This window comes from Drosophila sechellia, chromosome 3L (genome assembly GCF_004382195.2).
Source record: "Drosophila sechellia strain sech25 chromosome 3L, ASM438219v1, whole genome shotgun sequence".
NCBI classification, from domain to species: domain Eukaryota; kingdom Metazoa; phylum Arthropoda; class Insecta; order Diptera; family Drosophilidae; genus Drosophila; species Drosophila sechellia.
Window position 1 is genome coordinate 7,635,280 of NC_045951.1, and position 26,288 is coordinate 7,661,567.

Below are 26,288 nucleotides of genomic sequence, written 5' to 3' on the forward strand. Positions count from 1 at the left end.
TGAAAGTTTTATAGGTTTATGCAACGCACAGGATGTATATATGTAGCTATTCACCAATGCAGAGGTGTAGTCAGAACTACTTTGTTGTCAAACTGAAACTCAATAGCTTTTCCATCAACCACTTTTATAAGTTTAAAGAAAACCCGTAGTTATGTTTCACATTTATTTTATATTTTAATTGTTTTCCTCTTTATTTTACATCATTATTAAATTAAGAAGTACCATTAAAAAAAATTTTAGCACAAAAAACACAGAGAAAATATGTTGTTGATTTGATCTTAAGAATTTTAGAAATATAATTATTTTTTTTATATAGAATTATATAATAATTTCTCCATATAAAGTAGACACAAAAATGATGTCAAATTTTGGGATTGGGTTGTATTTAGTGTCTAAACTTAAATACACGATGATTTAATTTAGACGTACGTGTATATTTTGTATAAAATTACATAAATATTTAGTTGACAAAAAATGTTGATTTAATTATTTTGTGTTGAGCTGAAAATTAAATTCGTGTTCTATAGCTAGCGTAGAAAATGTACATATAATTTATGGATTATCCGTTAAAAGATATTTACAAAGACAAAGATGTGCCGACTGATAAAGCAAATTTTTGTTTTTAAAATTGATTTGCTTTATAGGGAGAGTTTGAACGATTAAAAAGAACAAACAAAATGAGTATGCGGCTTAGAAGTAGAAGAAATCAAAGACAAAGATGTTTTAGCTAATGTTTCAAAGATATATCAAAGCTATCTCTTCAATAGGAATGCGGGCTGAAGATACAGATACGAATACAGAAATAAGCATTTAGCGTATAGCACTTTATATATAGGTTCATATAGGTGAGCATATCATTTAGTTAGCCTAAGCATAATCAAGAGAGAGTAGGGGTGTTATAGAGAGGGACATAGTTCAGAGTGTGTACGTAGTGAAAGGGTATTAGTCAACAGAAGGGTAATTTCAAATTCTTAACACATTAGTTCTCCTATTCACGTTCTTCATAACTAGTTACTAGTTCAGTTTTCGACTAATTACTGTTGTATATATAGTTTTTAGTTTCGTTTAGGTATATCAAAAAAATATTGCAGATTGTCTTAGAGTTCCAGCCGCTTTATACAAAGTAAATGAAGAGAAGTTTGACTTTTTGTAAGAGTTTGTTTTCTTGGCTCTTTCCTATCCGATTTTCTTTGTTTTTATATTCATTCTAGGTGTACGTTTATTGGCCTTTGACTTGGTATTTTATAAGTAATTTTAAAATTGTTTAATGGTCAAAAATTTGTGTATGCTGTTTGTAGAAACCATGAGTTTTGCTTGTTAGAGATTTTACATTTCATTTCTTGTTTATTTCCTTTCCTTTGCTACTTTTGCTATGGCAAACGTATTTTCAAGACTTGTATTTGTGGAATGTTGTAGTCGATCTAGGGATATTAAGTTAGCATTTATGGGTATTTGGGCAAGGGCTTGAGCCAAAAGCATGTTTTGATTGTTTCACTGGTGTTTTGGGGTTTCATTTCTCTTCTTTTTGGATTTAAACAAATATCTCTGGTTTGCTCTCTAGTTGTTTACACACATTTACAATACACATTACACAGACAAAGTTATGGTTAGAGCTAAGGATTATGTTGCTGATCTAGTGATAATTTTGGTTCTGCTAAGGTTGCTTCGCTTTCGGTTTTGGCCCCTAGGATTAACATGTAACGTTCGATTACAAACGAAATGGCTTAGACACAGAATTTACAAAATAGTGTTTTCCTCGCAGATATCTGACTTTTAATTTCTCTCTATTTTCATGTATTTTATAATTTTACGATGATCATCTAGGCGGTTTACAGGAGCAGTTCCTCGTCCGTGTGCGGCTCGTTTCCGGTTTCCGCAAAGAGGCAACACTCATCGGAACCGGAAGAAGCGGCCTCCTGTTCCTCGCAGTCAAGATCGAGATGATGTGCCTGCTGAGGCGACTGTGGCGCCTGCTGGTGGTGGTTCATTGGGTGGTGCGCCGGCTGTTGTGGGTGGCTCAGATCGTGCAGCCAGTCCAGTGTCTTGTCGATGGCACGCAACCGCTTCTCCAGCGAAGTAGTGGCCAAAATGTCCACCTAATAGGGTTGATATATGGGTTAGAAAAGTCGCAAGGAATATAGAAAGCATTTAACCCACCTTTAGTTGCTGGGAGAGGGGCAGCAGGGCTATGATCCACCACGCCCACGCCGGTCCATCGCTGATCAGCTCCCAATTTGGCTCCAGCGGCGGCATCTTGCCAAAGCTCTGCAGAATCTCGTGCTTCTGCTCTGTGCTCAGACTTTCGAACCATCCACTGGCCTTGGCCAGGACGACGCCCTGCATTCCAGCCAGGATCTTCACCTGCTCATCGGCAATGGGTTCGTCGCATATGTACTCCACCTTGGCCGTTTCATAGCCATCCTTTTCGTTGCGCGCCAGGATCTTAAAACGCTTGCAACCGATGGTACTCAGAATGGAACAGCCATCGCCCAGCTGAACGCAGTCCCGGATGTCCAGGATGGTGCCCACATCGTAGTAGCGTGACTTCCCGCCATTCGGCTGCACAATGCCAAATGTTTTGTCGCCGGACTCGACGGCTCTCCGAACCATCAGGCGATATCTGGGCTCGCACACGAACAGGGGACACGGAACTGCCGGAAAGGCTGCCGTGCATATGAACACTGGCACCGAGGGCTCCTGGTCGATCTCCTGACGGAATCGCGCCTCGTAGTGGTCTGGAATGAATCGTTTCATTGCGGCTTCTAGGAACTTTGTCACTGGCCGCTTGGCCAGCGCAAATGGAACTGGCGAGGATGAGCCCGGATGCAGGTGGATCTGATTCTGATTCGGATTCGGATGCTGACTGGCACTGGTACTGGCACTGGCATTGACATTGAACTCCACAAGTGGTGACATGCACAATGGACACGGGGAGTTGTAATCCATGCAACGATCCAAGCATACCAGGCAGTACGTGTGTCCGCACGGGGTCACCACCGGCTTCCAAAGAGTCCGGCTGCACACCACGCAGTCAAAGTCGCTAGCGTCGATCAGCTGCCCGGCCACCGAGCTCACCGCCAGCGATGGCGCCGATTTGTCCAGCTCTGCAAGGAAAATCAATCATTAGTTATAGGGAAACATTTACGATATTTGAAAAATAATTAACATATTAACATGAATATATTAACCATTATATCTCGATTAACTCACTTTTCAGTCGCTGCAGTTCCTGCTGCGTGCGATCCAATACTCCAGCGAATAGTCGACTGCACCGCTGACTCTCGCCAGCCGCATGTGCCCGATCCACATCCTCCTCCTCAAGGTCCTTGCCACCCATCGATTCCATGGCCACCGACCATTTCCGCTTGCAGTGCTTCCGGTTGGCATGGCGGCGGGGCTGCAGATCGAACTGCTTCTGCTCGAAGACGTGCCGCTGATGGCGATGGTGATCCATAAAGTCCAGAGCACTGGGGAACAGGAAGTCTCCATCCAAATGCAGGGATCCCGGCTCCCCGCCATCCACTTCCACTTCCACCTCCTCCTCCATATCATCACCAGCCATTATGTAGTTGTTGTAGTGGCCGAACTCATCCTCCACATCGTCCAAGTGGACATGGTGATGGTGATGATGATGATGGTGGTGGTGCTGCTGTTTCCTGCGCCTCCTCACCTGCTCCCAAAGTAGAGGATATGGTGCCCGGGAGGTGGCAAAGTTGCGGTGCTGCTGCTGGAAAACTGGTGGCGTTGCGCTACTCATCGAGGTTCGATTCTTCGGCATTTGGGCCAGGAGACGTTGGAGAATCTGTGTATGAAGAATTGCGATATGGGTCAGTTTAATCTTCAATTTTAAAATTTAAACATAAGAATTCTACTTCTGCTTTCTGCGGTAACCTAATTAATTTAAATATAGCTAATATGTATAGCTTTAATTATGCTTATTACTTTTCTGACATTTCAAAGCAAATGAATTTTTAATTGTGTCTAGACTTTTATAAAAATGAGCAGTCTAAAGCTCTTACTAATGCATTTCTTCAAATTAGAACATAAAATTGTTATTACAATCATATGTATACATTATTTTCCATTAATGTCATAGAAGCATTACATCTGCGATTTTACCTTGGCGAGATCATGTTGAAATATTTCCGAGTTGCTGAGATTGGTTTTCTTGTCAAGGCAAATGGCCAAAAAGCCGTTGTACAAAGCCTCCTCCAGTCGACCAAGACCGCTCAGAGCCAAAGCCCTCAAGTAGTGGGCCTAAAAAATGCAATAGAATTAATAAAAAATTCATTCTGAAAATTAAATTTCAAACTCACCTTTGGTGAAGTGCATCGAGTTCTCAGTGCATTCTCGATGTCCGCTAGAGAACTTTGATAATGGCTCAGTTTTAGAAGAACTTCGGCACGCAGGCAGAGACTCTTGAAATTTGCTGGCGCTGAAAAATATCAAAAGAAATGTAAACATATTAACTAATTTTTACTGCGACAAATAGGTGTTGTAAATCATGTAGATCCCCCAATGAATGTCGCTTTCGAACTCAAATGAAATGTCAAAACTTGGCAACATGAAACATTTCGGCGTGCAGCCAAGGCAATTACGTCTGCCGATATTTAATATATATAGATAAATGTAACGATATGGACGTGTAAACAAAATCTATATGGTGTGGGATTGGGCAAATGTTCAACACGCGCGAATATTCGTCAATTATATTTTACCCCCTCTGCGATTTGTATTTCAAAATGCTTGTCCGTTTCATTTGGACATTAATTTTGACAGCTGCTAACAGAGGCGCCACTTAACATTTAACCTTATTCTGTTGATTCTTGGTAATATTAACCAAACAAAAATTACATTTTTGAAAGTTTCCTTTGTAACACCAAAATGTGTTATGAAAGATGAAGATGGGCGGTTATCCTTGACTTATTTCTTTGCAGTTTGATGCAAATGCATACTTAAAAAAATCCTTATTATTTATTTTGAACAAAATCCGGCCCAAAAACGACAACTTCGACCATCGGCAAATGCAATGTGAAAGTGAAATCAAGGTAAGCAGCAACAGCAGAGCGCGAAGCACCTAGAATAGAAAGTCATTGCTGTGCCTAGGTCATGCATTTCCCACCCCACCCCTCGCGACACAGACCACCCCCTCAGCAACACAATTTTATCACCCTCACTACGTCACGTAGGCCACTTGTAGACAATGTTGCCAAGGCACCAGCAACATTGCAGCACGACAAGAGAACCGAAGAGAATTTCTCTTTCTCTTCTTCTGTTAAGTATTTCTCTTGCAAGTGTACTCTTGCACTGTTAGATCCGAAGAGTTTTTAATATTTATGTTAAAAAGACGCGCGCAGCTGCTGTTAAGCAGAAAACGCGATTATGTAGCCTAACATTACGCAACATAAAAAGGCGCAACATCAAAACGACAGTAGCTGCAACAACAACGATGCCTATATAATATCCACGAGGCCCTATAAGCGATTTTGTTGTAATTCCAATTGTTACACGAAATGCTTAAAAAATGATTACATGCCCTGTGCGATGTGCGAAAAGCGTGGTCCCTTCACTCCGTCAATTTTCCCAACCAAGATATTAATTTACATTTTGCCATATTTGTCGCAACATGCGATTGCCTTTAATTCGTGCAATTTTGTTATGTAAAACACAATTTTGGATAATATGAAACGATGCGATGAATCAAGGCACTGGGCTTCTATTTTTTTATATATTAAGAATTTTAACATAAATTAAATAATACTTCCGATTACCACAAAACCTTGTTGATTATGTAAATGGCTTGTCAATATTATTGTTTACTTCGTTGTTCACATTTTTATGTTGTTTTTCGTTGGGTGTCGAATGAATTCCAAAAATAAACACCCGTGATATGGTGTTTGCTTGCCAGATAACGCGTATGGGATTGGATTTGCGGTTAACTGTTATGTGAATGAAGGTGGCAAAACATAACGGCACTTCACTGGGCCCCTGTCAAATAACGGTAGAATGTAATTAAGCTGATTATTCCTTAAACGTTTTCTGAGCCTTCTTTCTACGTGAGATAAGACAGCTTTTGGTGTTTAGTATTTTATCAGCGTTTTTTTTTTAAATAAATTTATGGTTTTCAGCAACTAAAAGAGTTGCCTGTTACAATAAATTTATTAATTACTGCAGTAGAGATGTAGAGATTTATTTATTTATGGCTTTAATCTCTAATATTCTGTTAATTGAGCAAAAAAAAAACAGCTGTCCCCTCCTATGGCATCTTTTCCGATAATTCCCATCTGTTTCCCATATGTTTTTCCCACTTTGAAAGTGGTTCCCCTGTTTATTATGCAATAATATCATTCGATCTCCAGGGCCATCTGCCCCACCTCGTCACCCCTTTGGCCGACGAGTCCAGAGCCATAACTATATGTATTATGCATACTAATTATATTCATTTCTACATTATATCACACTGAAGGCGGCCACGTTCTCGGTGACCGGCTACTTCCCGTTCGATCTGCGACTATGTGTGTGCGTATCCATCAGATACTTCTACTTACAACCGCAGCGAGTGGGCAAAAAAAAAAAAAACGTATAGAAAATACTGAAATTCAATTAAAATGCAAAGCCAAACGCTGACGGGTGGTTGACGTTGTTGTGTCGGCAGTTCGTCGTTGTTGTTGTAGTTGTTGTTGTTGCTGCCACCGCTACCAATTTGCACTTATTAGAGAATTTTACGCTCTACGAACGACACCGACCCCTTCCCCCCATTCAGTGCCCACCCTCCCGAAGATAGAGCAACATCTTCCACGCGGGGCCAAGTTTCCATTACGCTGCAGACAATTTAAGCCCAACTGTTGATAAATTGCATTTGGCTTCAGATATGACAATGCTCATATGTGTGCAATTTATATATTTTTTTGCCTACACTGCAAAGAAGTAGAGCTAAGTTGGAACCATACAAAACACATAGTTAAAGACGTTCAATCATATGTATTTTTACGTATGCCTTAGAATGCATTTATCTCTTAATACTGATGATATGCTCCTATAAGGAGCACATATTAAAACCATCACAGTTTTTTCTCTCAGCGTATATATTTCTTATTATACTTTTTCGTGCCAGCGTGTGTCGTTTTGGCGTTTGTATGCACTCAAAATCAGATTTCGTCACGTACATTAAAAATCGTTTGCAAAATTCCCACCACATCAGAAAAAAAAGCAGAGCAATGAATATTGAGGAGAGAAGCGAATTTTCATTGGCGGTTGACAGACGGCATTGCCATGGATTGCATAATGCGATCAAAAATCTAAGAATTTTGATTTCCGCAAAAAGACAACGTGATATAAAGACAAAGGCATTTCAGACCGCCGATCATTTGATTTATCTATTTTTAAATGCCAAAGCAACAAAGTAGCGACAAAGAATGCATGTCCCCGCTAATTTTTCAATTCAGATGTGCTTAAAGGCAGTTAAACAATTTGCTAAAAATAAACACATTGCGTATACGCCGCATGGTCCGAGCTCTGATTGCCAAACACAAGCACCACACACACACACTCGGGATTATTATGTAAAAGGAAACTGGAGAAATGGAGAGGGGGGCAAATAGACTGAAGGGGTGGCAAAAAACTGACCTAAATACTAAATGAATGCCCATAAAGCTGCGCCAAGCGAGACGGGAAACGAGCGGCCATAAACGAGCGGCGAAAAGATGGCGAACTTTATGCGACACCCCCCAGTTCCAAGCTCCAAGTTCCCATCCAGTTCTCATCCAAACGAATCCGAACCGAAACCCGTAGGGAAATTGACCGTTTTTTGATGTCTATGATGGGGGATAACTGGAGCGCAGCAGGGCAGGCCAAACCAAAAAAAAAAAAGAAAAGAAAAAGAAAACCCCCCATTGCTAACACTCTATTCGCGCGCATAAAATATGACCATTATGCAGATGAAGCTAATTGTGCGGAGTTAAGTTTATGACCATCGTAAAGTTCCTGCGCTCGATGTAAAGGAAAAATAAATATGCGAATTTAGGCAAATGTCAGCAGTTAAATGGGGAAAAGAGCTGAGTAAACTTCAAGCCCAAATGAAAGGAAATAGCCATAGTTAGGAGCAAATATTTCCTTCCTTCGATATGAATTTAATTTACAGACATTTCTTTTAACAATTCGTCTTATTTCACATCATTGAAATCTTTGTTAGTTTGCGTTGAAATTGAATTCTATTTAGCTTGTGAAAATTATTGCTTTTAATACTATTTAGAAAATTCAAGTTATTCAACACCTAGCCCAATTTTCTTCAGATTGCCTAGACCAATTAATTTCTATAGAAAATCGCCTTGTGATTTCCTTGTTAAACTTAAATTTGTCGAGAATTGTGCATTTCTAGGCAGATTTATTGCAACTAGAATCGTCTACCATTTCCCTGCTTAATTTGCCTTTATAATTGTCTTCATGAATGAACGCTCACTTGGCCACTTTTGATGCTGTTGACGGAAATGTGAAATGCTCGAAAAGAATATGTGGCAAAATAATAATTATTCACTTTCAGGAAGTGCAGTCAGTCGCATTGTTTTCACTATTTGCATTTGCATTTGCCTTCGGCTATTCGGCGTTAAATCTGCGTCTGAAATGCTCTCTAAAGAATTCTATAAAATTTCATTTTTATTTTTATGATAAATTTTTACGAGGCCATATGACAGACAATTGTTGTGTAAATTATTCGAATGTGCACATGTATATACGCCTCCATTTGTGTTATTTAACTGAAAAACATAAGTTTTTCACTCCATTTTTGAGTTCGCTAAGATGAGATACACATGGCGTATGCGCAATTTTCAATTATATTCAACAAGAGGAAATGGAATAAAATTTATTGACTACAGTTAGTTCTTTAATTTAATACTTTCATGTGATATTTTTAAATTAAGTGTTTATTACTTAACGTGGGTGTTGTCAACTCAGTCTGTTAAATGTCAAATCCCCGGAAATCCCAGTTGGTTTTCTGTTCTTGTTTATTTTTCGGTGAAACTCAACCGACTGTGAAGATTTTTGTGGCTGCTGTTGCGCGGGTTACATCTGCGAAATATCGCAATGCGTTGTCGCATAAATTTTCGGCACTGGAAAACAAGAGACGCAAAAAGAAAAATCCAAAGCTCGAAAAAAAGATGAATACGCAAAGATAAAATGTCAAAGTTCAGACTTCGCCAAGGCCAAAATTCGCCAGTGATGATGATGAAGCTTACAATTTTATGGCGAGCTAAAAATTGGAAATTATAAGTCATGTTTCTTGGCCAAGCAGGAGCTTTCCATTTAATGCTTTATGTTCGCCACTAAAACCCACCTATACAACACGTTAAAAATAATTCAAGGTAAAACACCGGTAGATGTTCAGCGAAGTGAACTTCATTTTCAAGCCTTATATAACTACTCCGTCGTATACTTTTCTGCTCAACCAAGCGCAACCTTCAGGCAAATTGGATCAAAACAAAAAAAAAAACAAGGCTGTACACCCAAAAAATGTCGAACAAATCGCAAGCACGCAAATTAAATCAAACATAAATTTCATTCGAGCAAGACAAAACAAAAAACACATTCCTTCGATATTGTGTGAAGCGCAGAAATGTTTACGAGTATATTGTTGTTTTGCAGCTCGCTCTTGTAATGCCAAGGCATTCATGAGTTTTATGAAGCGCACAAATAATATTTGAAAATGCTTAACCGAAACGACAACAACGATTTGAAAACGCTTCACTGAGCAGCAACTCGTTGAGTGGGCTGAAGGTCAACTGGTGACCAAGATGTGCTCGTTATGGGCCAAAAACAAGTGCGGAAGTCGCACATTATGTGCGGCGTAAGATATAGAAGTTGTCCCATATACAAAAGTATTTTATTATTTATTTTATTACGGTCTTTTTGTTATTGTCTTGGTTGGTTGTTTGCTAAGTCAGCCAGCTTAGGCGTTGAGGCTTGGAGATAAATATAAATAAGATACAAAACGGCAGGCCGACAACTTCAAAGCCATAATTATAGATTCTTTGGCAGATAAGTTTGAGTAATTGTTAATTCCACTTTGCCCTAATTGATAAGGATGTTCCCAAAGAAGGAAAATATTTAAGCTGTATTTATTTGAGTGTTTAAAAAGTGTAAAGATGAAAAGAATACATGAAACTTATTTATAAAATGGTTAAATAGGTCGGAGACACATTTTGTGGAGCGTTGAAAGCTAGTGCTTATCAATTATTATAACTTTGCTCCCAGTCTGCTAATCACATCACCCTTTTTCTCACCACCTACCACGCACTTACACGGTCCAACTCCCAGCATTTTTCTGCCATATGCTGGCTCGAAAAGTGTCTGCTCTGTTGGGCCATATGTCGCCCCTCTACCAGATGTCATTTGATAAATGTTCGTACACGTCCACGTCCATGTCCCCACATCCACATCCACATCCCCATCCACTTCCACATCCACACCCACATCCGTTGCCACACGCGCTTCTGACGCGCAGTTAATTGATTTCCCAGACAGAAGGGCAGGTCGTAATAGGGAAAAACTGAACTCAACTCTCGGCTGACCTGACCACCTGACGCCAAAGCAAAGCAAAACTACGGCTAAACCCAAAACAGAGAGGCTGAAACCGAAAACCAAAAACCATCAAAATGCATTACATTTTGAGGTGGCTGAGTGCGCGGGGATGGCGACAACGTATGGCAATAATCCACTTAAAAGTCATTTAGGGGGGCTCATTAGACTGAGCGAAATTACTTTTCGAAAAAGTTGAAAATATACATTAGGTTTATATATAATTAATATAACTAAATGCAATATTTTCATTTATATATATTATATATATCCATTCAAAATTAAACGATTAATTTCTTGAGTAATATTCTCTTTGGTCCAATCATTGTTTTCAAATGATTTTTCTTAGTCAATTGTTAAAATCTTTTTTTATTCTGCAGATCTATTTTCGTTCATTCTCCCCAATCGCATGTCTATTTCGGTCTGGTTTTCACTTATGTAATCGCCAGAGACGCCAATCAGCCCCTAAACGCAGTTCGATAAGCGAACGAAGCTGCAAAAAAAAATATGGCCAACGTAACCGGCTTTTTATGCAAAGCTGCCAAAAATATGAGTAAACTCATGTAAGTTTAGTGTGCCGTGGCGGGACGGGGTATTGGCCATGGCTAAAACATTGCGTGAGCCGAGACTTGTGCAATCGGCGGCAAAGTGAGAGTAAGAGAAAGATGTGCGGGCCAAAAGAGTCGAAAAGCCAACAAGCAACAGTTTTTTCGCCTTGGCCAAAAGAGGTCACTCAGTGCTGGCCGAAGAGAAAGTAAAAGAGTGAGTGTAGAGCTTGGCTTTGACAACTGCTCTTTTCGTTTTCCGGGACATTTGCTTTTGGCCAGCTCTCCGGCGCTCTTTTCGCCACATTGGTTACCATCTGCAAAGTCGAAAAAGTATGTCAAAGTCAAATGCGCGACGCCGACGTCGACGTTACTTTTATTATGTTTGTTTAAGTGGAGCTCTTTTTTTTTGGTATTTCTGTATTTTTTGTTTTTTTTTTTGGGTTATGTAAGGCCCAGCGGCCAACTGTTGTTGGTTACGTTGAGCTGCAGGCCCAAGATTTGCCTCGGCTTCCCCCGTTTTCTTATGTTTGTCGTGGTCGCATTGGTCTTTTGTCTTTTTCACGCTTAGCCTGCTGCCCCGCTGCCCCGCCCCCACTAACCATGCCGCCCCCAACTGCCACAAACCCATTGTTGCTCATTTGTTTGTTGCCAATTTCAGCGGTTTTCGGCTTGTTGTTGCCGTGTGGAAATTAAATCGTGATTTGTAAATGCTCTCAAATTTTCGTCTCGCTTTTAATGTTTTTTTTTCGTCTGATGGTTTTTTTTTTTTTTTGCTTACCACAACAGAGGATTTCGCAAGTTTGTAATAACTTTTTTTCTTCTCTCCTATCGGCGATTAAATAATCAACGCTGTGTGGCAACTGTTACAATAGGAGGTTTTTGAAAGTTGTTTGTGGTGAACTAGGCGATTCTGGCCAATCAGTAACTATCAGTATATTAACGAAATATATTTGGGTTCTACTAGATTTTAAGACCAAAGTATTTCAATTTCAGAATAAGACCATTCTATAGTATTTTGTATGTGTTTAAACAAGCTAAATATCTATTTTCTTTTCTTTAACCATACCATTTACTAGAAATAGAAATTTACTGCGCACTATATTTAACAACAAAAAAAAATTACTAAATTCCACAGAAAATTATCTGTGACTTGGTAAACAAACGTAATTAACTCTTACCTTAGAGTTTTGTTAAAATTTCTGCGATAAATTAAATTTAGGGCAAGCGCAACCAATTAAGTTTAATAATAACTGTTGCATCGCAGCACTTTCTTGGATCATTTATTTTTAAGTTGCCACTAGCACCTGGCTAGAATGAATTTTTAACACAAAGAATGGGATAATGCTAAAAGTTGGCTGGCTTTTTTCATCGCTTTTTTGGGGCAAAAACTTTTATTCACCAAGAGCGAAGAAAAAACAGGAGGGTGCAAAAACATTTTAGTTTCCGTCGGGGTTGTTAATAAAAAAAAGTTCCAAGTGCTCCTGACAGTCTGACCCAAATAACCAAATTGAATGTTATCCGTGTTGCCAAAGTAGAAAAGTTTGCGATTTATCATTTAGTGTTAATAGCGTTCGCTGCTTAAAGGCTAATTGAAATCCCCTTTTGCGGGCTAATCAAATCCAAAACAATTATGTCATCGCAGTGAACTTTGCTTTTATAATTCCATTCTGTCTTCGTTCCATCAATTAGGCAACACTCCCCTTAACTCGACGGCAATGTTGGCCAGTAATTGTTGCGTAATTGCACTGCGAGAAAATCTGTTTAATTGGTTTTTTTTTATTTATCTGGAAGGGACTATAAAAACCAAACCATAAAAATAATAATGAAACTGGATTTTAAAACGTTTTATAAACTACGTGATATCTTAGGAACAAAGGTATAATTTGTTGTCTCTCATTTGTTTGTTGTATCTATCATTTTAAATTTAAAAGGCATTGTTTAACTATTTAACAAAATTATGGTGTCATTTAATTTTCCTGTTAACACCTACCTAATTTTAATACTATTTCCTCCGAATTCTATATTTAATACCAAAAATATATTGTAAGTGTATTTTAAATATAGATAAAAAATAAATAAATAAACTAATTCAATCTTTTTGTGTTTAAAAATTTAAGAAAACCTCTGTGTACTTTCAGTTGCCTCTTGTCGCAGTCACGCCCCGTGGAAATTGTTTTGTGGATTTTATTCGCTCTGCGGAAAATGTCAGGCTAATGTAATTTTCAATAGATTGATTAGGATAAAAAGGTTAAGGGTGTGAGGGCTGGTGTGGTTGTTGTGATTGTTGTGTTGTTGTTGCTTGGAGGCAGCCATTTACCTGTGGAACGAAATGAAGTGGAATGATGTCGATCTCTGGGCGCCCGTGTCTATTACTCAATAGTCTAACAAATTATTGCTAGCAGTTTTGCAGTTTGCTGATTGCTGATTGTGGGCAGCTATTGTTGTTGCTGCAATTGTTGCTATTGCTGCTGCTGCTGCTGCTGCTGTTGTTGTTGTGGTTGTTGTTGTTGTTGGGCAATGCGATAAAGTGCAACACGAGCGACAACAGCAGCAACAACTTTGCCTACGTTCTATGACATAACTGTAATTCAAACGAGTCAGAGAGCAGCCAACACGGCTGGCGAAAGAGACGGCAATGGGGCATTAGAAAGAGAGGGGCCAACAGACAGCTTGTATAAGTGAGCGGGCGACTTACTTTTGATTTTGCTATGGCTATATAGCGATAGCTATAGCTTTTGCAACTGCAGCCAGTAGTCAATTGAGTAATCTGCCAGTTGATTTGTTGCTGCTGCCCGCTCGCAAATGTTGAAAGTGAATTTTGTGAATCGTATAATTCACAGTTTACAATAGAATATTACTTAATAGACAATCTGGCCGAAGCGTTTCGCTTTGTTTTTTATGACTCACGCTTGCACTTTTTGTCGCAATTGCAGTTGGCCTCATTATGCAATTACGGCAGCAAGAAAAAAACAAACGACAGGAGCAGCACATTTTTTTTTTTTGCATAATATTTGTTTTTGGTTTTATCTTGCAGGCGGAGTGAGAGGGCGCATATCTCAATTAGGAAAATGTCTCAATGCTATTTTTCCTTGCTGCCCGAGCTTGTGAGCTGATTATTACATCATTCAGCTTGTTTTGACAGAATTTGTGGGTGCAACGCTGGGAAAATGCGAGAAGGGGAAAAGCCAGCGCTTGCACTTAAGTTTTCCTTACATTGTTGCGCCTTTTATGGTGTGGCATTATTATGAAACAGTGAATAATTGATAAAGTTATTCAATGCAGTAAGTGACATGCGGTTATACAAGAGAATACACATTTTTCGTATTTCCAAACAGAACGCTGACCAAGTGTCAAATGTCATTGGAATGGATGTGCATGTCAGCATTTCGAAATAAACTAAATAGCAGGAAATATGTTCACGTTATTAGCATTATGACATTCACTCATCGTAAGTCGTGATATTAAAATAATTAGCTGTCGAAATGAAGTGACCTTTTACTATATGGACATACAATTAAACTGCTTTTAAAATTAATATATATTTATTTACTAAGTAATTTAAGATAGATTTAATTAGTTAACTGGCATACTTTATTAAAGATTTTCCCGAGATTGTTAACCACACAATCACCGATACACATATTTCACTGGGTTAACCTCGCCTACACCTACAAACTGGTTCTGACATCAAAAAGAACCCACGTAGAACCCACAAGGCAAACAGCAAACACCACCCACTCCGCCCCCATGGGTGAACTGAATTCCAGAAGTAAATACCGAAAACTTAACTTGAAATGGGAAAAGTTTGCATTTACTCGACCCGAACATTTTCAGGCCCAAAGCAAATGAATATTTGAGGCGAAGGCACAAACAATTCCTTTCGGGTTAGAATTCTCATTTGAAAGTCTTGTAAATTCTTTTTTTTTTCATTTGTCTTGATTCTAGTTTTTTTTACCCAGTGCTGGCTAGTGAAATGTGCGATGGCATTTAAGAAATGTGCGCCAGACTTGTCGAAGGGTTGAGGGTAGGGGGTATATGAAGCAATGGGCATGCCAAAAAGTATCTATCAGATACGTGAACACGGGGAATGCCGGCTATGCAACGCATGGCGTCTGCGAAAACGAAATATATTGGGGCGGGGGCGAAGAAAGCAGACGGTAGAATGAAATAAATCAAATCGCACATACTCAATGATATCGCAAAAGGAAAGCACAAATCTGCGATAGAAATTAACACAATCTTTGTGCACGACTACATTCTAAGGCTAATGTGTATCTGTATTTGTGACGGCCATTGGCAACTGGCTTTCTCAAGGCCAGTTGAATTTTGTGGTCGTTAAACTCTCCCCCACTTCCATGCCCACCCTCCTCCCCACAATGCCCAGCATTTTGGCTCTTTGTTCACTTTCACGGAAAGAACTCAACGACCTCAAAATGCGCAATAAATTTTTGGCTGCCTGCACTTTTGAATACACAAAAAGAAATATGGCTAAGTGAAAGTCAATAAATAAATCTCAAAAAAAAGTTTGTACTATTTTAAAGTTTCAGCTGGCTTATGTGTGTAAAAGTAATAAATTAAGTGGCATGACCTTGGCAGAACTAAGTGGTTCGTATACTATGTTCTGATTTCTTTATGTGCACACAAAAAATCATAAGCACTGTTTCCAGCTCTTGTTTGGCTAATTAAAAAATTTTGGCTACCACGGGCAAAAAGGCAAAAATCAAAAGCACAGTCAAAAATGAAATGGCTAGAAACGAATGTTAATGAGTGCAGTCACTCTGAATAATTGCAAAACGCGAGGGGAGGACTGCAGAGACTTTGGATTTTTATTTTAAAAATAGGGGAATGACGACAATGAAGACGGGCAAATGTTTCTATGGCACGAGTACTCAACCTCAGGGAAAACAAAGCTAACAAGATCAAGGTGCTGTTCAAACAATAACCACAAATCGAGTGTATATAAATACCTGCATATAGTATTAATGGGCTGGCTTTATCAGGTGTATTCGGTGAGCTGGCAACGTGGTGCGATAAGCGTCACGTCTTAATCACATGAATGGATATATTATTCACACAATTTCATTTGGGTTCTAGTCTGATTGTCTCGCGAGCGCACAAAGGCAGTGTGTTTTGGAGTTCAGGGTCACGCCCTTGATGGAGAAAGTGCAATTCTTATCAACAATGATATTTCTATCTTGCTGATAGCTACCTCAGTTCAAATAAAAAGTCTGTCAAATCATTGTTGTTATCAGAAATCACACAGATAAAAATGCCTTTACTTTTTGTAGTGTATCCAATGGGTCTGATTTCTATTAGTACACGTTTATACTCAACATAGTCATGTTCAGCACGTTTTACATATAATTATCAGTTCTTTCCAGCAATCACAAATGTGACTCACAAACTGAGCTCCCAGATTAGAGCGCATTCCAAAGAATTTCTGGGCAAAGAACTTCTTTGGAAGGCAATGCCTTTAGTGAACTCTTTGTGCTAATTAGCAAGAAATTAAGACTTAATAAACCGCATAAATTGAAATAATTTCGCCCAGAACTCGTTGGTCCAAATTCGAGTTCTACGAACCAATAAAGAAATGATTTGAGGCCAAAAGGAAATCCAGCGGGCCATAAAAGTTAATGGAAATCGGTGGCAACAAGGCTGAAAATGCCACGTGTCGGAGAAAAATAACGAAATTAATTGCATGCTTCGTGCTAAAATTCTTTCATTCCAACAACGAACTCCGACTCAAAAAAGGAGCATTAAATGCAGTCAAGTGGTCAGTACGAAAACACGCTATATAATTATACGAACCGGCATATAATGTAAGCCATATACATTTAATGCACAAACATATACGTGTATTAATGTACTAAATTAGGACCAGTCAGAGGAATGAAGTCTTGCATGACTTAAAAGCATGCAATGCAATAATTCTAATGGAACCCCAACCATTTTCCTGTTTTTCCCCGCTAACCAAATATGTATTCAGGCCAAGTCCTTGCGGCTCATTTAACAACTCTTTCCACTCAGAGCCAGCTGCTCCGTAATACTTTTTTGTTAATTATCAAAAAAATGAAATATCCTGGCAGGGTGAACGACTACATTACCAGTCTCGGGTCGTAAAAAGCCATACGTATACGTAAATTAAATTGTGCATGTCTGCCGCAGGACTCAAGCTCATTTCAAAAGGACATTAAATTCCAGCAAGAGGATGGGTGTGTGTCTGTGTGCTTGCTACTAGAGTGCTGACAGTGTGACCTGACATCTTCATTGTCAAGTGAGACACTTGGCTTTGTCCCACACGGCGTATGTGCGTTGTGTTGTCGCCTTTTGAGCATGGATTCGACTTCAACTAATCCCTGCTAAAACGCTTTATTTGCCAACCTAATTGGTATCGATTTGCATTTTCGTTCGAAATTCCTCTTTATAGCCGTGACTTGGCAGTTAGCTTATCAAAACAGTTTACTTAAAGAATTTTATTTACCCGTCTAACGCTGACATTGCCCCAAAAAAATAATGTCCGAATTTTTCCCCCACTTTAATCAGCAAGAGTCAATAACTGATTACGGCGTCCGAAAGAGAAGCACCAACGAAAAAGACACAACATCTAAAGGAATAGAACAAATACATTGGTTTCTTATAAATAGACCGAATATTGTTCGTTGTTTACGTGTCAGCTGGAACGTTGCTGCTATTTCAATCCGACACATAGAGCCCCCATAAGGCCCTCTCTCGATTATAATGCCTGGGGTAAACAGAGTCGTACGATGGATGCGTCAGCACACAATTTGGCTAATCACACAAGCACGCTGACAAAGTACCAACACCCTGATAATGACAATTATGAAAGTAACACCGCTCTTTAGGTGACTCGCCCACCTTGTGTCCACCGCCGCCCACGTGCCCAGAAAAAGCCAAGTTAATACCCGTAGAAATGATGCATTATTTTGGATCCCAGTGAAAGCGAATGGGGAGTGGAAGCACCCGAGAGAGAATTTCTCGATGGGCAGAGATGGAAAACAGAATAAACTCGAGTCCCCGTCTAATTTTGTTTTCCAGGGGTAAACAGAGAAATATATAAAAGTGGAAAATAACCGAGCGAAACACAAACATTGATTGGTAAACACTAAATAGCTGCAATTATGGTGACCAAGTTGAATAAATTGAAGCTTTGATAAAACAAATATAATGATCACGAATCGATTAATTCTCTATTTTTGTGGCAGAGGCAGATACGGCATAGATATCCATTCAATTCAAATACATAGTTCGTAAATCCTCGAAGTCATTCAAAGAATTGTCGAAAATAATTAATTGCCAGCCAACAAAAATATCGACCTCAGATCTGGTTAATTTTAGTTATTTTTTCAATTTTTCTCCCCACTTCCACCTAATTCTGTCCATCATTGCCATTGTTTTGCGCCCAAGAAAAACTCTTGACGAGTCAAGTGTTTCTCGTCTGCTGCCTTCTGCCTTTTGTTCATTTTGGTTCAACTTTAAGCATTTTGTTTGATGGATTTCTAAGTGCGTAAATCGTTTTGATTTTTTTTTTTCGCTTTTAAAAAATAGAAAAAATATTTTCGTTGAACAGACAGCGGAGAGCAACAACAAAATTGTCTCTGGGAAAATTGAGGTGATTAATTAGCTGTTCTTAGTTTCAAAATTTCTCTTGTGTGTTCCCTCCAAGTGAAGGGGAAAATCCTCTTGAGCTCAAGTGACTGACTCAGCGCCTTAATAATTCATTGAACAAAAAATATTCTCTGAATATTATTGCGAGTGCGGAAAGAGTTGAGCTGGCAGCGCGTGCCACAATTCGCGTATCCATCAGATACCGTTTGTGTTGCAAGGTTTATTTACTTTGAATTTGCTCAATAAATATTTGATAATTGGGTCCTTGACCTGGCTTATTCCAGTGCCATTTGTCGCGCTGAGCACACACAATTAGAGTAACAAGTTGACATTTGCCGGAGCAAAGTTTCTCGGAAGTAATGGTTGAAAATACGCATACTCCGCATGGGCCCGCTGGATTAAGTGTGGGCGGTTCTCCTGTGCGATACTTGTTGCGCCCCCAATGGGTTCATTCCATTCGCCTGACGTCAGCACATGAAGTCTATTGAGCCTTGCCATTTTCGGCCCTGCCCTTTATTGATTTTTCAATGCCCCCTCAATGCAGTCGAAACGAAAAGGATTGCTGCTCCACAGAGAGAAATTTCAAGATAATAAGGTGAATTTGAGTGAATTCAACCATAATATGTTTTTTGATTCCCCAATATATGTATGTTTTTTAACATAACTCACCTTTTTCCAAGCTGGCATTGCAAAACTTGAGGGCATCGTCGAGCAGATTGAGGTGCATGCAGCTGCTGGCCTTCTCGCTGATCTTCTTGGCCTGCAGATCGGGACCCCACCACTTCTCGACCAGTCTGCGCACCAGAACATCCGGCATGAACTTCATGGCAGTGGAGCCACTGCCCCCTCCGTGCGCCGAGGGATACGCACTCAAGCCTAGGGCAGCTGCTGCCGAAGTGGACGCCATGGTGGTGGTGGCCGTGGCCGTTGTGGAAGCCACTGTGGTGGTGGTCACTGTCATGGGTGGTGCGGCCAATCGCTGGACGCTGGACGACAGCTGGACGCCATAGCCCACGGGGAAGCTGATCAGGCTGAGGTTCGCATTGTGGTTGGAGGGCGCTGTGAAGAGGCTTGAACCCGCACCACTTGCAGTGGTTGTGGTTAGAGCGCAGACTGGCGGCCCTGGCGAGGATGCCTGGATGCGAGGGAATCGCACCTGGCAGATGTTGCACTGCGTGATCGTCTCACAGCATTGCCGGCAAAAGGTGTGACCACAATTGGTGGTCACCGGACAGCGCAGGATATCGCCGCAAAGCGGACACATCAGCGGATCGAAATCCTCCAAGTCTTGCAGCGGACTCGGTACTCGTAGTTCTCGCGTGGGTGAGTGCATGTCCAGGGGACTGTCACCAGCTTCATCCATAGATTCACCCACTCCTCGCAGGAATTCCCCCTGCTCGGTCTGGTTTTGTTTGCCCTGATGGTGGTATCTTGACCAGGGCATCATGTCCAGTCTCTCCGATATTCTGGGGCTCTTCACATGCACTGCGGACATTGGTGTGGGCGTTGGCGTGGGTGTGGGCGTGGCAATGCCGCCCATTTGCCGGATGTGCGTGGTCAGTGCACTGGCCAGTGTATTGAGTTTATCGAGCGGAACATGGCCATCAAACTGCCTGCTGGCTATCAATTCGTAGACATCGAAGGCTTCTGGTAGACTGCCCACCTTGGCAAAGGACTCGGCGAGCAGATAGTGCAGCGAGTTCTGGCTGTCGTTGTGGGGCAGGTAACACTGTAGCGGACTGCTGGGTGGCATGTGGCGACCCTGATCCTGCTGCTCCTGCTGGCGGAGCACCTTCATCGCCCGCAGCGAGGGCTTCAGGCAATAGCCCTGCGACAGAGGCATCACTATATAGATGGCTATATCCGATCGTATTCACCGCGATTTGTGGTTTATTATTTATTTATTTTCGTAGCTGCCTGCAGTCACGTATGCAACAGTTGGGTTAATCTATCTTGCAGATACAATATCTATTTTCCGCATCACGGCACAACACTTCACCTTCGTTCACTTCTTGATTTATTGACTTTATTGAATTTATTTTATATATTTCACCACTTCATTTGCCATCAATTAATCTTTTGCGTGCTCTGCTTTTGGCTGTTTTAGTTTAACTGAAGAAGAAGTTTTGACAACAGCAGCAGCAGCAAGGCATCTGAAAAACACACAGAGAACAAAGAGAATATGAGTTGGATTTTGATTTCGATTCCGGGAGAAATATATGTGCATATATATGTATGTGAAAGAGATAAAGAGAGAATGTGAAGTAAGCGGAACAAGAAGAAGATAGGGGTTTTACGTAACGCTCGAAAAAAAAGAATAAATAGCAGCCAAAGAAATGAAATGACTGATTCTCAGAGGCAGCTTTTGATTCTGTTTTATAATTCCCAGCCCACACACACAATCAAATCATAGAGAGAACCCTCTCTCTCGCGCTCTTTGATTACTGGGTGGCCCAGGAAGAAGAGGAAGAAGAACTACTGTATCTATTACTTAACCACTGGAGAACGCCACAGATATCACGCACTCGAAATGCATTTCCCACATCACTGGGCCCAAAAAGCGATGACGTGACGTTCGGCACCTTAGCACAGAGCTAATTATTAAGGCACAGTACTTATATAAAGTGTCGAGTTCAATGAACTTTCGCAAATTGCGCCCTGGAAGCCGTAGAAAGCCAAACTAAATCCATTAAATCGCTGCAAGTAAATTACTATATATAATCGCAACCAGGCGGCGGCACATGCTATTACATTATATTATGAAAATTAACACTGAATCACATAGTGCGAACTGACGCGGACGCTGGCTAAAGTAACGAAATCAAAATCATTGGCACACAGATACTTTTTATACCAATACTTGCGCACGTGTACCTGCTCTTAGGCGTTCTCTCTTACGTTCTCTTTTCGAGAACCATTTCGGCGTGTATTTGTGAGATACGAATACGAAATTCCCGAGAGAGTAGCTCATTAAAGAGAATCTGTTTTTGTTTTTGTCTGGTTTTTGGCTTGTTTCGGTTTTATTTTATTTTTGATTGTGCGCACGTTTTGCTTTTGACGTCGTTCGTATTGTATCTTTAAGATAAACAATGCCGGCATAACACACGGATACAGATACAGCGCACTCTCACACACCTGCAAAGTTCGGTTTGCCTTCGCATTCTGGTTTTGTTATGTAAACAATTTTTTGGTTTGTCGTCCGCCCGGCATCAAGATCGCTATTCCTTCTCTTGCTATTTTTTCTTTTTTTTTTTGGCTTATAATTTGTTTACATTTGCAAAGGCAATCAAAAGTGTGCCAAAATAAAATGAAACTACAAAGCTGCGTGCAAATAAAATTTTTAGTTTTTCTTCATTGGCAGCGATATAAAAACGGACACAGAAACACGCGCAAAATCATTTTTATATCAGGCGATTTCTGCTTTTGCATAAATCTCGTTGTTAAGTAATGCTGAAATATCTTATAAGTTGGTAGTTAGCCAAGAAAATGAATTTATCAAGGGTGTGTTTATATGCCTGCAGATATACGATCTACATGAGACTTTCTGATCGAGTCGGCGACCCAAAAAATATAATGAAAATGAAACACGCATGTTATATTCGGAATAGAATTTCGGCTGCGGGTTACATAAGATCTGGGTATGTTTTTGTTTTTGGTTAGATTAGGCAGATAATACATTTTCAAACGAACGAGTTACAGGCAATAGAAGATAAGAGATAGAAAACTTGAAATAAAGTGGGATTATGAGGTAAAATAAAACGTCAACTTGAAACCCAGTAATATAGAAATTAATTGGATAATATCTACTTTATGTTTTAGTCAGTGCCGTTAAGTCCTAAGTTCCCTGTATATTGCACTTGAAATTCACGAATAAACTCTCCAGAAATTTCCCTTTCGAAAGCAATTTGCTGATATCGATATTATAGCACCCACTTTCAGATCATTTTTAACAGAACAGCGCAATCTCCGCCTCGGAAACGAAACCATATAAGCAGTATATATATATAGAGATAGGGAGCTCCAGCTTTTATATCAGCTGGCATTGTGAAACATTGTAAACGTATTGGACAAGGGAAAAGTTGGTAAACAAGCCATCAGGCACTCGATTCTAATTGTTCCTGTTGCTTTGCGTAAGTAAAAATTATGTATACGCCTCATATAACTGCACGTGCATCCCGCTGCAATCGTGGTTGCAGTTCCGTGTACGTAAAGTCCTATTGCATAATCCGCGTCCGATAAATGTTCCTAAGTGAATAACAAATATGTGGAGCCCGGCTACCTGAACACGCCCTCAGGGCAATAGCTTGTAGATTGCTTTATTTCTCACAATATTATGCAATGCCAATCGTAGATACAAACAACCGTTGTCCGTCGTCACTCAGACAAAATGGCAGCGTTGACATATAATATGTGTATATAGCTACATTTACAACGGCCTTTGTCAGTATTCTAAGTCAACCGAATTCAGATATTGTTTGCCTTAAGTCCGATAAGTGATTGTAGGCGCACACTGATTGAAGTCGATAAAGGAACTTACAGCACCAAATGTGATAAACTCATTGAGCGATTGTTGAAATAATTGCTATTTGCTTTTGCTTGTAAAGAACTGATTGAAAACGACAGTTGTTCTGTATCAACTATGAAATTGCTATCTTATGAAAATGAGTCAACAAATGATTCATCTTACCTAAATACGATATGAGCAACAGTTCAGGTGTGGAAATGCCTACAAAGTTCTTCAAGTCTTTCACCAATTTCCTAAAATCCCAACAACTTCTGATAGAGTTCTTTAATCGCCAAGCAATCACATAAGCCAATAAATTGCATAACCAAGTGCGCTATAAATTGATTATGCTCCGATGGTAATTTTTGTCGTAATTATGAAATCATGCTCGTAGTTATGAAATCGCATGCATTTTCATTGCCTTTATGTTGGCGTTTATTTGGTTTTGTACATTTTGATTTCTTCTTTGATATTTGTTTTATTGGTTTCTCATTTGTTTTGCCGTTTTTTGCTTGGCTCACACGCTTTATGACATTGTATTTGGATGGACGACAATGACGACGCCGATAAACGCTCATATAAATAGCTCAAAATAACTACAAAAGAAACTGGGCTGAAGAATTTATTAAGGCAAGCCAATTAGCAACCAAAATTTCTACATAGTTTGTGATTTTTCAGTTTTCGGTTTTGATTTCACACCGATTACACAAGAACCCCCTCCCTCATTCGGTCCCTTTGGGCCTTACATAAGTTCGGTGTGGTGTTTGACTTGGTTTATATAACAACGATCCAGCTGTTTGAAGTCTGGCTTCCTCGATACTCGACTCTGAGTCATGACGAACCTTTTCGCCCGATGACGTATGCAAATAGGTTTTTCCTCTTTTCGAGCTAACCATATTTTTTCAGCATTTCCCCAGCCCCTTTGGCGTTTTTCGTTTTGGGCCAAGTGGGCGAACTGTGTTGTTGCGGCTAGTTCATTGGCAGCAAACGTCGCATAATACTCGTAGTACGTTGCGTGTCGTAACGCTAAACGTCAACCGAGTGAGAGGGGCATATACGGTCGAGAGGGAGAGGGAAGGAGCCCAGTTTCTCGCTTTGGAAGCTGACGAATATTGGGTGGTGACCCCGACGAATTGGCGAATCTTTAGTAGATTATCGGGGATTGGAAACTGTTAACCAGAGAATTACGAAAGCGATGACAACGCGACAGATTCAAGTAAAATTAACTGAAGTTTTTTTATTAACAGTTATGTTAAAAAAAATATATAATTTAATGAGGTCCAATTATTTATTTTCTGCATTTCACTTCTTTAAAATGTCCCAAATCGGCCTTTCCACCATTTCTTTTCTGCTTATCTGAGCTAATTTATCGCGAAATCGTTAAGATATATTTTTCCGCGGAAGTTTTATCACACATTAAATATAAATGATTATCAAGTGCAGGGCGAATTCAATTGGCTACAGAACGTCAACAAAACAGCGCGGAAAAAACGCTTAGTAATGCCTTTAAAAATATGGCAACACGTAAGAGCCGCCCCCTCAGTTTTCCCTCCGCTAGCCACATGCAGTGCACTTTTTGTTTTCACAATCGTTGCAGATAGCAGATGAAAAACTGTTTTTCCACGACAAAGAGCGCAAAACTAAGAGAGAGACTTGAATGTGCCAATCTTTGAAAACGCAACTTTGTCGAGCGTTCATTCACATTGAACACACACACACACAAAGAGGCATAGCATGTGGTTAAATGTCGTAACACACACAAAGAGAACCCCAAAGAGAGCCAAAGAGAGCGCAGAAATGGAATTACCTGTCGCTGTTGAACCGCGCCTCCTTGTTTTTCCCCAAAAAAGGGTAGGTTTTTCGCGGGGGGTGCGGCGTGTACTGTTGCTCAAGAATCACACACACACTAACACACGAAATTCTCCCTCTTCTTCTTGCAATTTATTTCAAATTTTGTTGTTGTATTTAGTTGTATATATATTTGTTTGCCAAGAATTTATAGCCACACGCGAGCAAAAAAATCAAATTGGGGAATCTATTCACTCGTGTTATGTGTTGTTTGATATTTATTTTGTTGTTTTGTAAGAACTTGGAACGGCGCTTGTCCGTCGGCTTTACGTAACCCCGCCGCACACACGGGTTAACTTTTTTTTTCTTTCTCGGAAAGGGTGTGCGGCAATTTGGGGGGGCTGCACTTGGACCCCCTTTTTATATTTTGTGACTAATTTATTTATTTCATTTATTCACACCGAGAAACACGCGAGCGAGCGCCTTTATTTTATTTTATTTATTTCTTTGATTACGTTGGCGTTTGTTTTGTAATACGCTTACGTTACGCGACGAGACAGAAAGAGAGAGAGCGAACGCACTGGGCGAAAGAGATAGCGACAACAGCAGCAACGGCGGCAACGTGTTCGAGTGGCTCGGCGATGATTTGCTTATGGGGTGCGCTCCACTTTGTTGCTTTTTATTTGCCTTTGTTATTATTCATACTTTTTTTGTATAATTTTTATTATTTTGCTTTTTGTATTTGTATTACGGCCTGGTTTTTTTAAACTCTCCCTGCTGTCTGAACTTGCCACGGCCGCTGTTCAACAGCGAATGACTGCTGTGAAAAGCCAGTCGTTTGCTTGGAGCGAAAAATTGGCGCTCTCTTTGGGGCCGACTCTCTTACGCCTCTGTGAATGTCGGTTGCGTCATCGATGTCTGTGCCTTGAGCTCTCTTTGTTTAGCACATCTCTCTGGCATTTTATTATTTTTTTTTTTAATTTTTGCCGGCAAACCGTCAACTGTCACAACAGGCGACGCCAAGAAAAATGATGGGGCAGCGGGGGCTGCGGTGGGTGGTTTGGAAAACTATATGGTTGGGGGATAGTGGGTGGTCTTGGGGGTGCTAGTTTGCCAGTGGGCGTCATTTATCGTATGATGCGCATTTCCGGCGCCACTCAACAGACTACAGCCATATAAACACCAAGCAAACATCAATAATTTTAACAGATACGATCTTCTGTTACTCAAACAAAACTACATATATAAAA

The 26,288-nt window shown here is 40.1% G+C and overlaps 1 protein-coding gene across 1 annotated transcript; it reads right to left on the bottom strand.

Annotated features, from left to right (window-relative positions):
- Positions 1-374: 374 nt before the first annotated feature.
- LOC6604780 lies at positions 375-25,847 on the bottom strand. The gene is made up of 7 exons (XM_002029595.2): positions 25,058-25,847; positions 19,416-20,899; positions 4,317-4,435; positions 4,120-4,257; positions 3,211-3,802; positions 2,158-3,104; positions 375-2,096 (listed from the first exon to the last, which is right to left on the bottom strand). Exons 2-7 carry the CDS (start codon positions 20,587-20,589, stop codon positions 1,830-1,832), a joined length of 3,237 nt encoding a protein of 1,078 aa, XP_002029631.2. The 5' UTR covers positions 20,590-20,899; positions 25,058-25,847; the 3' UTR covers positions 375-1,829.
- Positions 25,848-26,288: the final 441 nt, after the last annotated feature.